General features: G+C 51.3%; 1 protein-coding gene across 4 annotated transcripts in view; it reads left to right on the top strand.

Annotated features, from left to right (window-relative positions):
- Positions 1 to 13,608: 13,608 nt before the first annotated feature.
- Positions 13,609 to 13,939, top strand: part of OPA1 (OPA1 mitochondrial dynamin like GTPase) — an 83,683-nt gene continuing 83,352 nt past the window's right edge. For all 4 annotated transcript variants that reach the window (XM_084638786.1, XM_084638784.1, XM_084638785.1 and 1 more), the window contains exon 1: positions 13,609 to 13,767. In XM_084638786.1, coding sequence (XP_084494912.1) covers positions 13,745 to 13,767 — 23 coding nt within the window. In that variant the 5' untranslated portion in view covers positions 13,609 to 13,744. The remainder of the gene's footprint in view (positions 13,768 to 13,939) is intronic.

The raw sequence follows: 13,939 nt of genomic DNA, 5'->3' as shown, positions 1-13,939 counted from the left end.
TGAGAAGACAGCTCCTCCCCATCTGTAGGGTTTGTTTTCAGGTGTATATGTCCCTCCTGTCGTCTCTTTGCTGTTTTTGTTAACTGAAGTTGCTGCTTGGAAGGAGACGTCCCACATACAAAGCCGGCTCAGGGTGGTGGAGGAAGAAAAAAGTTAGATCTGCTGAGTGTCTGCCATGACTTGACTTCCAATCACAGCTCCAGTTCTGCAGCAAGTACTGCTGGCAGGCAGCCTTAAGGGGAGGGCAAAAGGAGAATACTTCACCTTGAAAGATTATGGGATTTATTTGGGCTAGGGAGTGTGCCTGAGAGAGAAAAGCAGGCATCATTATTCTTCTATTACATACTTAGCAACCTGTTGAAACTAAGGGCTCAATCTTGATTACATGCTATTCAGTGGGAGAACCAGGACTGGGCCCTAACATTCCAAATCATGGCCCTCCTCTGTGCAGGTGGACCCAGAGTCTCACCATGCCAGTCAGCACGCAGGGTTGGGGCCCATATCGGGTTATCAGGGTTGTCATTATTTATTATTATGAATGCCAAAAGTGTTTCAGGTCTTACAGTGTAACTAGATGAAGCACTGGGCCCTGATCCTGCCACTGGGGACCCTGGAGTCCGGAGGGGCCCCACTGACTTCAGTGCTGCTCATGGGTGGATCTGACTGCAGCACTGGGGCCAAGCCGACGAAGCAGGCACGGGGGCAACACAGCAATTTGCCCCCTCCTTTCCCTTTGTCTCTTGGATGGTTTTAATTGTCAGACTTGCCTCTTCTTGCCCTTCCTTTGCCTTTTGACTTGCCCAACATTTCTTCTCAGTCATCTCGGTAACTCTCACTCATTTTAATTATTTGTCCTGCCCAGTGGTTTTTGGGTTTTTTTGGTTCTTTTCCTCTTCCTTGTTTTTATGTTTGTTTTAACAAGCAAAGGATCAGACACTGTGGTGATGACTACAGCATGGAAATAGAAGGAAATAGAGATAGGAACTGAGCCACAGAAAAACAAGCAAACACAACTCCTCTAATTATTGTAATACGGCTGAAACACTATGTAAGAATCAAGAGTTTCCCACGATATTTTATACTCACTAGTATTTTATTCTCATCTGAGATGGGCCCAAGAGAACCCCAAATCCAAATATCCCCAGCACTGGGCAAGTTCTGGCCCAATGTCACACTTCCTGAAGTGACCATGACCGGAAGATTCAGAGGAAGAAAAAGAGGAGAGGTGAAGAGACGGAGGCCAGTCCACATGGAAAAGTATCTGATGCTACCTGTGACAGATGGCAATTTCCTGCAATATGCTTGAAAAAAAACTTATTGAATTAAGTTTGTGTCTCTAGTGTCTTTTTGTATTAAATGCAAAGGTTATTTATTATTGGGAGCCAGGATTGTATGCAACCACTCTAAGGGACAGATGGGATGTGAACCCTAGGAAGTGTTATGATGTTCAAAGGACTACATTGACCAATGAGTCAGAAGAGTGGATTTTTGGGACAAACACTGTCAAGTGGTTTTCTTGGAAATCTCTAGAGGGAGGCGAATGCAAATTTCCATCTCCAGTTATGCAAAAACTCAGCTTTTTGAAGTTATGCCCTGAGGAGCGAACCACTGTGTGCTGATTACCTGTTCCTGGCATCTGAAGATCAAAGGCGCAAGCTGTATAAAGGAAAGATGGAACTATTCATGGATGTGCTGTTCTGAGCATAGGATGTTATGAACTTGTAAAGATAGAAAAATCCCCTGTGTGGGTTTGAAGGACTGACACCTACTGAGCCTTTGTTGGATGATCTCTGGTAAGCTTATCAGCATGCATCTAGGTTCTTGTATGGTTTCTAACGTTTTCTCTGTAATGCTTTTGTCTTGAGAACAAATGTACTTCCTTAAAAATTGCTGCATGGTAACATTCGAGTGCAGCTTGTTAAGCTGTTCATAGCCTCTGGCGGGAATGCAATGCACAGATGCTAGCATTTTAGGCAGTATGTCTTGTTATGGATATCCCAGTGTAGACTGTTCAGCCTGGAAATACCCCAGTCAGGAGGGGGAGAGAGATCCATGTCTCTGCCCAAGAAAGGTGATGTTTGGGGAGCTGGAAGCCTGAGAGTGGGTACCCTTGGCAGCCCACAGAATGGGAATACAGGTGCAGTCCCCCTGAACTGTTATACTGCCACCAATGTTTGCCAGGGTCAGATGCAGCGAACGGGCACAGGATGCAATGTAAATGCAAATGCAGGCTCTGGCAAAACTGCATAGTATTCAAACCCTTGTCAGAAACAATGGTTAAAATCTGGGTGTAGTGGGGCCATGCTACCAGGGCTTCACCGGGCAAGGCTACCCGAGAGGGAATGGGACTTCGGAAAAGATTTTACAGCTCCAAACTGTTATCTTTTCTGACTGATTTCCATGGGCTGGAGAGGGAACCATAGGCACCTCCAACACACCACATTCCATCCCACCTATGGTGTTGCCAGCTGTCATGATATGTGGTGTTTCTCTTTATCCCAGAAGTCAAGTTGTTACCTGAGAATCTCAACTTTCATTTTCTATCCCTCATGTCTGCAGAGGAAATTGAACAGGTGTCTTCTAATGACTCTAAAACCAGGAGACAAATATATGAACCTCCAGTGCATCATTTTAAAGTCTCAAGATTTTTAAAGACAATCTCGTGACTTGTGAGACCTGACTTGTGATTTTTTTTAAAGGTTGGGATTGGCAAAATGATCACCCATCCTTCCCCTGCCTGCCCAGTCTCTGCTGCTATTCCCAGCACAGACCCCTGGACTCCAGGGTCAGAGGAAAGGGCAAGGGTGAAGCAGAGGTGGCTGAGTCACCCTTCTGTGTGGCAAGGGGAGTATAATGCATGCAGAGGGTCCTAACCACGCAGGGCTCTAAGGGACAATTATGGGTCCATGTAGCTATTCCACTTTCTCGGCCCAATCCAACTCTGATTAAAGTCAATGGAAAGACTCTTGTTCCAGTGAACGGTTCCAGAGTAGCAGCCGTGTTAGTCTGTATCCGCAAAAAGAACAGGAGGACTTGTGGCACCTTAGAGACTAACCGATTTATTTGAGCATGAGCTTTCGTGAGCTACAGCTCACTTCATAAGAGTCTGTGGTATGGAGGGTTCTTTCTCTACACTGAAAATAATGAAAAAGCAGTTTAAAAGAAACTAAACATTTATGCTTTATTATATTTTTGGCAACTTGATATCCTTGTATTAATAGCCCAACCCAACATGTAACTCAAAGGGCCCCTGAAGTTGATGGAATTTTTCCATTGACTTCAGTGGGCTTCAGATCAGATTCATCAGGAGCAAACTTTTTTCTGGGTTTGCTGGATTGTCTTTTAGTTTGACGCCCTCTACTGTTAAATGTCACTATTACATCCGATGAAGTGAGCTGTCGCTCACGAAAGCTTCTGCTCAAATAAATTGGTTCGTCTCTAAGGTGCCACAAGTACTCCTGTTCTTTTTGCGGATACAGACTAACACGGCTGCTCCTCTGAAACCTATTACATGTTGGTGGTCAATCTGCACATTTAAAAGTCCCTCCATGATAATGTTTTCCACAGTATGCATCTGATGAAGTTACTGTTACTCTGAAACTTGTCATGATAATGTTGTGTTTTCTCATCCATTTCTTCATTGAATAGAGCATACAAAACCAACATGCACAAATATCAAAAGGTAAGGGTTAAATCAAAACATCTATAAAGCAAAGGTAGAACTAAACAATTACAAGGCCAGATTTAATAGAAACAAATCTAAAACAGACGACAGCAAGGGTGAAATAAAAAAGGAACCATTACGCTCTGTCACAGTTCAGGACTAAAGCACTTGTATTTCTCCTCCGTGGTCCAGCAAGGGCACGCACTCTAGACATTTCAGGCCTGAGTTCTTTTGGGTGGAGTCATGTGTGTCTCTCTCTTCTGACCAGGGTATTTCCAGGCTGAACAGTTCCCGGCCTACACAGTGTTAGTCCACAGTAAGGTATAAAGCAGTACAGAGAAAACGTATTAAAACCAATAAAAGAACCTACATGCATGCTAGTAAGCTTACCAGAGATCATCCCCCAACCCCCAAGGGCTCTGGTTGGTGATTAATCCTTCAAACACCACGCAGGGACTTTTGCTCTGGTGACAAGTTCATAACACCTTCAGCTCAGAACTAGCACACAATCCGATGGACTCCAGTACTTCCAGCTCTTCTCTTCTAAGCGTTGTTGGGACCCTCCATGAAGCAGTGATCCTGTCCATTTGCTGGACCAGAAAGACTGCCCTGAATTCATTTTAATGCAGTCTTTTTTCTATCAAGTCCTTTCTTTGTCTGTTGGTCCCTGGAGAATCCAGTTTGAACCACTATATGTGAGCCTCCCTCCAGCTGATGGTAACTCTCTGGAGGTGTTACAGCCTGTGTGAATTTGCCCACCTGCTCCCCATTGTTCTTAGTTCAGTGGTTTCCCTCTTCCATGGAATTACATACAATCCCTGGCCTACAGTGATACATAAACTTAATTCAATAAGGTTTGTCCAAGATTTTGTCATGTGTTCTTCTAATCACTCTGGTAACTTAAGCTCTGATCCTTCAAAGATTTTACACATCTATTCAACTTTATACACTGTGTGTCATCCCACTGACTTCAATAGCGTGTCTCATAGTGTGTAGAGTTAATGTGTGTCAATACTGCAAAGCTTTATAATCTTGTTGGTCTTTGCTTGTATCTAGTCCTCCTTTCCTCTACCTAAACTTTTTGGGGCTTTAAATGTGTTTCAATTAAGCATGTGCATAATTCAGTATGGTCATTAAAGATTCCAGAGGACTTTTTGCAAGGTATGGCATAGTACTGGTTGAAAACTTTCAAAGAAAAGTTGATTTTTGTGAAAAAATGGGACTTAACTGGAAAAAAGGGGGGTTTTTTTCAGCAAAACTTATCTGAAAAAGTTTGAAACAAAATATTTAACCCCCCCAGATAGGTCTAAAATTTACATAACCACTATTTCCAAATGAAAATGTATTTTCCCCACTTTCTCTCATTTCTTTACTTTACTTTTTAACACTGAAAACACAGGAGAAAAGAAAGTTAGGGAACAGAAGGAAAACACATCTTTTCTCTTATTTAATATTTTCCAAAGGAAAAGTAAGAAAGAAGGAAAAAAAGGGGGGGAATATAATCTTATACTTTTAAACTTTTTCCTCCTGAAAAAGTGTGAAAATAGTTTCAAAAACGAGAGAGAGCTTTACTTTTCCCCACTTTTTTTAAAAAAATTCCCTGCCCCCTATTCCACACTTCCAGTAGAAAAAAGGAGGGGAAAGTAAAAAATGTGAGGGAATTGGAAAAAAAAATCCCACATTCAAAATGTAATTTTTCAAAATGAAATTTTTTTTCATTAAATGATTTCCCCCCCTGTTTTTTGACAAAAACAGGAAAAAATGAAAACCATTTGTTTTGCAAAAAGCCTCTAAAAATCACAACCAAGCTAAGTGGCGTTATAGACACATTCTCAATTCTGCAGACAACGTAGATGGGGTAACATCTTTTACTGGATCAGTTTCTGTTGGTGAAGTTAGTCCAATAAAAGCTATTGCATCACCCACTTTGTCTCGCTAATACCCTGGGACTGACCTGGCTACACGTACACTGCTTGCAAAATTCTTCATTAGGTAATTACATTGTTCTGCCTTCCATTCTCCAGCAGATGCAGTAACCATGCAATTTTCAGCTTCACTTCTTGTCCTAAGCCCTGATCCACTGAAAAGTTGTGCACAAGCTTTTGACGCATGGTGTGACTAAACTCACTGACTGATAGGCTTTGGCACTTGGCATCTCAGTGTGAGGGCTGCCACTTCACTTCACGTTTGTGGGCCAGACAAGCCAGCTTCCCCCGTCGCCCCGTCAGGAGGCTGATGGGTTCCAAAACCTGCTTAGGGGCCTGTGGAATGTTGGCACGTGATAATGCAGCTGCTGTGCATTGCCGCGGAGCAAGCCTGTTGCATCAGCCTGTCACAACCCAATGGCCTCAGCCCAGCATCATGTCACCGCAGCATGATGCAAAAACTACCCACCCCAAGTGTTCAAGAATCAGGCATTTACGAGCCTGGCTTCAAAATCAGGAGCTCTTTTTATTTGCTGTTTGTTTATTGTGAGACGTCAGAGTGCGCGAGAGACCCACTGTCCTGCTTTTCTCCTCCCCCACAGGGCTGAAAATGGCCCCCTCTTTACACAGCGAGAGCCACCTGTGGCACTCTGTACCTCAAAGCAGCACCTTGGAACCCCCATATTTGCCAATGTCCCGTAATTATGATATATTTCATACAAAGCATGCCATGTAAGATAGCATATGAAAGGTCATGATCTGATGAAACCCATTGTTCTGTCAAAATATGTGTATCAATAGTGTGTATCAAGTTTTGACATTTTCCTGTATGATTGTTTCTGAAATATGCTGTAAATTTACTAGTGACATACACAGCAGGGGGATCGCTCAACCCTGTGACGCAGCAAAGCCCACCAGGCCATGTCTGACCTCGTATTTTCCAGACACATGGACTGAGGGTATAAAATAGGGGACAGTGGCATCCTCCCTGGGCCTTTCTCCTCCCCTTACCTATGCTGCAAATAACAAGCACTCTGGGAAGCCAAGGAGGTGAAGTGAGCAGATCAGACCCAGGCTCAAAGGGAAAGGCCTTTTGGCTAAGATCAAACGCACTGAACATTAAATCCCACCAAATGAGGGTAGACCCATCCCCACCATCGTATCCACTCACTATATTCTGCACCTGAACATAGCCGTTATGTGGATAACTTACCCCCATATCTCAATGTCTGTACTCTGACCGGTTAAACTTTTACCCCCAGTCGGGGAGATTGCAGATTATTATGTAATCCTTACTCCACCAGCTCCTAAATCGAATTTCGCACCCCTTGATAATCTGTACCTTATCCCCTGACAACCAGAAACTTCTATGCTTGAACTCTGTACCGTTTTTTATTTCAACATTATCTTAATAAAATTATTAAATCTGTTCTTATCAGTTTAATCTCTTTTTATGAACACTTGCAACACCTGCGCTGAAGATGGATTCTCCGGCTGCTATTTTTGAAAAAAGCAATGCTGCTTTGAAGGTGTATTCTGCCGCTGCTACCTTGGCAGGAAATCCTCTCTCTGCTCCTGAGACATCCCCAGCTGCACCATGTACCACCACCATCCGATGGTCCAGGGACATCTACATCGAACACACCACCGCCGCCGCTGCTCCACAGAAGGTCTCTCGGACAATGACTACAAAGAAGGTCCTAGGTGCCTCCAGGACATTACAGACCAGCAGCACGAAGGGGAAGATCAGTGGCTGCTCGAAGGACCCCCTCCGAGATGCTGTTCCAGTAAGATCCTGCATCCTGAGGCCAGCCTGTCGGGACATCACAACCAGAAGGAACATCCCCCCGCTCCCCAGCAGCACCAGCCGCCGAGGGTAAGCCCCCCCGCCTTACAGCAGCTGCCGACCGAGAGCCCCCCCGCTCTCCAGCAACACCAGCCGCCATTGGAGAGCCCCCCCCCCCCACTCTGCAGCTGCAAGATGCTCTCAGGCGACCACCTCCCACCCCCACAGCTGCGCAGGTCCCTGACGCTGGTGGTGCTCTCACTGCTCTACATACCATCAAGAGAGGAATCTCCATAGACGGGACCAGCATCTCTCCAGAGGCCACCCAGAGGGTCACCTGCGCCTCGCCGGATGCCTGCCCAGCCTCTGAAACCACCCAGAGAGACCCCAGGTCCCTGCCGGATGCCCGCCCAGCCGGACCTCTCGACCCCACCCGCCCACACCAGGATGAACCAGCCAGCGATGCCGCTGATGCTGCTGGAATCTGCCCCCCCCCCGCTGCAAGGTAATGAGGACACCATCTACCTGCAGTACCCCCTCGCTGTGGACGTGCTCATCTGCCCCATCTGCTCTCCGCCCTGAAGCTTCCACCTCCTCGGCGGCATTGCCAGGCACCTGAAGAGATGCCACAGCAAGCGGGTTGCCTTCAGCTGTGCCCTCTGCAGCCTGCCCTTCGAGATGCAGAAGCAATGCAAGACGCACCGAGTCACCTGCAGAAAACGCCTGAAGGGAACAACACAGTCTCCTGCCCCAGCTCCCAGCCCTCCTGCTGCGCGCCGACCCGCTGCTCCTGAGCCTCAACAAAGAAAAGCGATCGTGGAAGCTGCCGCCAAAAAGCCTGTCCCCATCGCCAGACCAGCGCAACGGGGTGCTGCGATCAAGAACGTACTTGCTGCCTCGGGGAACATCTCCCAGGTCCTCGCCAGCAGGAGGCCTGTCTCACCCTCTCATGTCGCCAAGCAAATCATAGAATCATAGAATCATAGAATATCAGGGTTGGAAGGGACCTCAGGAGGTCATCTAGTCCAACCCCCTGCTCAAAGCAGGACCAATCCCCAGCTAAATTGTCCCAGCCAGGGCTTTGTCAAGCCGGACCTTAAAAACTTCTAAGGAAGGAGATTCCACCACCTCCCTCGGTAACGCATTCCAGTGCTTCACCACCCTCCTAGTGAAAAAGTTTTTCCTAATATCCAACCTAAACCTCCCCCCACTGCAACTTGAGACCATTACTCCTTGTTCTGTCATCTGCTACCACTGAGAACAGTCTAGATCCATCCTCTTTGGAACGCCCTTTCAGGTAGTTGAAAGCAGCTATCAAATCCCCCCTCATTCTTCTCTTTCGCAGACTAAACAATCCCAGTTCCCTCAGCCTCTCCTCATAAGTCATGTGTTCCAGACCCCTAATCATTTTTGTTGCCCTTCGTTGGACTCTCTCCAATTTATCCACATCCTTCTTGTAGTGTGGGGCCCAAAACTGGACACAGTACTCCAGATGAGGCCTCACCAATGTCAAATAGAGGGGAACGATCACGTCCCTCGATCTGCTGGCAATGCCCCTACTTATACATCCCAAAATGCCATTGGCCTTCTTGGCAACAAGGGCACACTGCTGACTCATATCCAGCTTCTCGTCCAAATCTCCAGACTGAGACGACTCGGTACTACCTTGCCACCTGCCCAGCATGTCCCCATCCCCAGAAGGATCAGCGCCCCGCCGCGCAGAGCTGCTCGAGATCCTGTTGCCAGAAGAGCCAGCGCCGCCCCTCAGACCGCCCTGCGAATTCCAACCGCCGGAGGAACCAGAGCCGCTCCTCAGACCGCCCTGCGAGCTCCAGCAGCCAGAGGAGCAAGTGCCAAGCCTCAGACCGCCCTGCGAGCTCCAGACGTTACTGGAGGAACCCAACCCCGCAGCCACAGCAAAGCACCGGGCCCTCATCGCCAGATGGCCCAGCACGGCCCCCGAGTCCATTCTGTGGGACGCTGCCTATGGGAGATCTCACCCTCCAGCAGCAACCGCCCAGGCAGCAGCCACTCCTAGAAGGACCGGCGGTGTCCCAGCAACCCCTGAGCCGGACCGCGTCTCTCTGACCACTAGCAACACCAGCATCCCACCAGAGATCCCGCCCCAGCACCCAACCGAAGGGAATCCTGACCCACGAGATAGACGGCAGGCCGACCATACAGGCTTTGAGCCTGCACCGGACGAGGTCGAGGACCATGAGGGCCAGCAGCTGATGGTGAGGGCTGCCACTCTGTGGCAGACTGGACCGAGGAGCTACAAGCGACAGCTTTCTTTGACGACTTCGACCTCCTCGTAGACAGGCTCACCCAAGAACTGTCTGCAGAAACCGCTCCCAGGAGAAGGTCCAACCAGGAGAACGCCCCGCCTGCCCACAGAATGCCTGCTCCAAACCACAGCACCACCACCAGGGGAGCCAGAAGTAGAGACGCCAGCCGCCGCTATGATCCAGCAGCGGCTTCAAGGATCCAAAAGCTGTACCGGGCAAACCGCTCCAAAGCCATGAGGGAGATCCACGATAGGCCCTCGCCCTACTGCATGATCCCATCTGAGGGTCTCTACAGCTACTTCAAGGATGTATTCGACCGCACAGCCCAGAATGACATGCAGCGCCCAGAGTGCCTCCGCCCCCTGCCCTGTGTCAATGAAGCAGGTGTCCTGGAAACTGGCTTTACGCCCAAGGAAGTGATGGCCAGACTCTCAAAAACAAAAAACACAGCTCCTGGGAAAGATGGCATCCCCTACAGCCTCCTGAAAAAGTGAGATCCCGGCTGCCTGGTCCTCGCCACGTTCTTCAACCAGTGCAAGTGATTGTGCCGGACTCCCAGCTCTTGGAAGAAGGCCATGACGGTACTGGTGTACAAGAAGGGTGAGCGGGATGACCCCAGCAACTGGAGGCCCATCTCCCTCTGCTCCACGATGTACAAGCTCTATGCCAGCTGCCTGGTGTCGAGGATCACGGTGTGGTCGGCGAGCGATCAGCTCCACCCAGAAAGGCTTCATGTCCTGCGAGGGCTGCTATGAACACAACTTTGTCCTCCAAACCACCATCGAAACGGCCAGAAAGGCACGGAGGCAGTGCACGGTAGCATGGCTCGACCTGGCTAATACCTTTGGGTCCATGCCCCACCACCACATCTTTGCCACGCTCCAGGAGTTTGGGATGCCAGAGAACTTCCTCCGTGTGATCCGAGAGGTGTACGAGGGATGCAGCACCACCATTCGCTCGGCTGAAGGGGAGACCACCGAGATCCCGATCCAGAGCAGAGTTAAGCAGGGCTGTCCCCTCAGCCCCATCATCTTTAACCTCGCCATGGAGCTGTTGCTCCGAGCGATCTCCAATGGCGCAGATGGCTTCAACCTCCACAGTGAGAGGGTGAGCGTCCTGACTTACGCGGATGACCTGGTCCTGACCGCAGACGACCCAGAGAATCTCCAGCGTATGCTAGATGCCACCAGTCGAGCGGCCGATTGGATGGGGCTCCGCTTCAATGCAAAGAAGTGTGCATCCCTCCACATAGATGGCAGCAAAAGGGACTCGGTGCAGGCGACAGAATTCCAGATCCAGGGCGAGCCCGTCATTCCCCTGGCAGAGGGGCAGGCCTACCGACACCTCGGCACACCAACGGGTTTCCGTGTCCGACAGACACCTGAGGACACCATCCAAGAGATCTTACAGGATGCCGCCAAGACCGACACCTCACTACTAGCACCGTGGCAAAAGATAAATGCCCTGAACACCTTCCTGATCCCCCGCATCTCGTTCGTCCTAAGGGGATCCGCCGTGACAAAGGTACCCCTCAACAAGGCAGACAAGATCATCCGGCAGCTGGTGAAGAAGTGGTTATTCCTTCCCCAGAGAGCCAGCAACGAGCTAGTCTATATCACCCACAGACATGGCGGTGCCAATGTCCCCCGCATAGGTGACCTCTGTGACATCGCGGTGATCACCCACGCCTTCCGCCTGCTGATGTGTCCCGACACCATGGTAAGGAGCATCGCAGCAAAAGCCCTCCATGACGCAACACAAAAGCGGATCAGTAGAGCCCCCTCCAACCAAGACACCGCCAGCTTCCTGAGCGGTTCCCTGGATGGCGAATTTGGCCGAGACGGGGGTAACATCGTTTCACTGTGGTCCCGCGCTCGCAATGCCACGAGTCGCCTGGGAAAGCACATCGGCTGCCACTGGGAGTGGTGCGAGGAGCGCCAGGATCTGGGAGTCCTGGTGCCACAGATCAGGTCTGAGGACAACACCGTCGTCACCCCGAGCACCAGGGGCCTGCTGGAGAGCACCCTGAAGGCGGCCATCCACTCGCTGTACATTGAAACCCTGAAGTGTAAACCGGACCAGGGTAAAGTCTTCGAACTTACCAGCAAATGGGACGCCAGCAACCACTTCCTCGCCGGGGGCGGCTTCACCCGTTTCGCCAACTGGTGGTTCATCCACCGTGCCCAGCTCAACTGCGTCCCGCTCAACGGAGCCGTCCACCACGGGAACCGAGACAAGCGTTGCAGGAAGTGCGGCTACTCCAACGAGACCCTGCCCCACGTCCTGTGCAGCTGCAGGCCCCACTCCAGAGCCTGGCAGCTGCGCCACAACACCATCCAGAACCGTCTGGTGAAAGCCATCGCACCGCGCCTGAGGGAGGTCGCCGTGAACTGTGCCATCCCCGGTACTGACAGCCAGTTGCGACCCAACATGGTAATCACCGACTTGGCCCAGAAAAAGATCATCCCCGTCGACATCACGGTCTCCTTCGAGAACAGGACCCCGGCCTTCCGCGAAGCCCGAGCTTGTAAGCTGGAAAAATACGCTCCCCTGGCAGACACCCTGAGAGCGAAGTGCTACGAGGTGCAGCTGGACGCCCTGATCGTCGGAGCCCTGGGCGCTTGGGACCCCTGCAACGAGCGTGTGCTGCGGACCTGTGGGATCGGTCGACGCTACACACGGCTCATGCGGCACCTCATGGTCTCGGACACCATCTGATGGTCCAGGGACATGTACATCGAACACATCACGGGCCATCGACAGTACCAGGAGGTGTGAGCCGGTACGACATCGTGCATCCACTGTGGGAAAGGGACTGAGAGACTTTTGCCATTGGACTGTATGAACTGGAACCATAAACTCACTGAACATTAAATGGTTTCAGAGCAGCAGCCGTGTTCGTCTGTATTCGCAAAAAGAAAAGGAGGACTTGTGGCACCTTAGAGACTAACCAATTTATTTGAGCATAAGCTTTCGTGAGCTACAGCTCACTTCATTGTATGCACGAAAGCTCATGCTCAAATAAATTGGTTAGTCTCTAAGGTGCCACAAGTCCTCCTGAACATTAAATCCCACCAAATGAGGGTAGATCCATCCCCATCATCGTATCCGCTCATTATACTCCACACCTGAACATAGCCATTGTATGGACAGAATACCCCCATAGCTCAATGTCTGTACTTTGACCCGTTAAACTTTTACCCCGCGTCGGGGAGACTGCAGATTATGTATTCCTTACGCCACCCGCTCCTAAACCGAATTTCGCACCCCTTGATAATCTGTCCCTTATTCCCCGATAACCAGAAACTTCTATGCTTAAAGTCTGAACCGTTTTCTTTTTACTGCCACCTTATCTGAATAAAATGATTAAATCTGTTCCCATCAGTTTAATCTCTTTTGATGAACACTTGCGACACCGGCGACGTCAACATGGTCTTAATTCGACTATTCGAACTGAGACACGGCAGTGGGGCGCGAACAGCGCTCGGTCCAAATCCTGCCGCCCCTCGTGAGGTTTAAGCGCTGGACTGGGCGCTTGGCCTTTTATTTTCTTTGGCACCCAGCCCCCGACCTTTTGTGCCCCCCACTTAGCCTCCCTGGCGATCTCCCTCGGTCGCTAGTAGCCCCCTTTTCTATCCGACCCCAGCCCCTGTGCTTTGGTGGCCGGGCTGGGCTGGGGCCCCTCTGCACTGGGGGCGGGCAATGAACGTGCCCTGAGCAGGCCGCTGACTAGGGCAGGACGCCCAGCTCGCGGGTGCAAGGCGCAGGACCTGGGGGCACGGGCCGCTGCTTTCGCTGGCTGGGCCAGGAGCGGCTGAGGGAGCCACAGGGCGCCGCGCCGCCTTTCCGGCCCGGAACCGTTCTCGCGGGCCCGCGTTTCCGGCCGGGAACCGTTCCCGCGGGGCCGCGTTTCCGGCCGGGCCGGGCTTGGGGACGGACCGCCCCCTCCCCCCCCGGAAGCGGCTGCGCTGCCCGACGGCTCCGGTCGCGCGGGCTCCGGGCTCACCCTGCGCGAGGCCGCGACTCCCCCGGGCGGCGAGGGGCCGAGGCGGGGCCCGGGCGCACCGGAGCCGGCCCCAGGATGTGGCGGGCCGCGGCCGTGTGGTGAGTGCGGGGCGCGCCCGGGGCCCGGGCTGGGGCCCTGGGAGACCAGCCCGCGCGCAGGCCTGGGGCGGGACGGGGCCCCGCGCGCAGGCCTGGGGCGGGACGGGGCCCCGCGCGCAGGCCTGGGGCGGGACGGGGCCCCGCGCGCAGGCCTGGGGCGGGACGGGGACCC

The sequence above is a fragment of the Lepidochelys olivacea genome, assembly GCF_965140295.1.
Source record: "Lepidochelys olivacea isolate rLepOli2 genome assembly, chromosome: 9".
Classification (NCBI taxonomy): Eukaryota; Metazoa; Chordata; order Testudines; family Cheloniidae; genus Lepidochelys; species Lepidochelys olivacea.
This window is presented reverse-complemented; position numbering and strand designations above follow the sequence as displayed.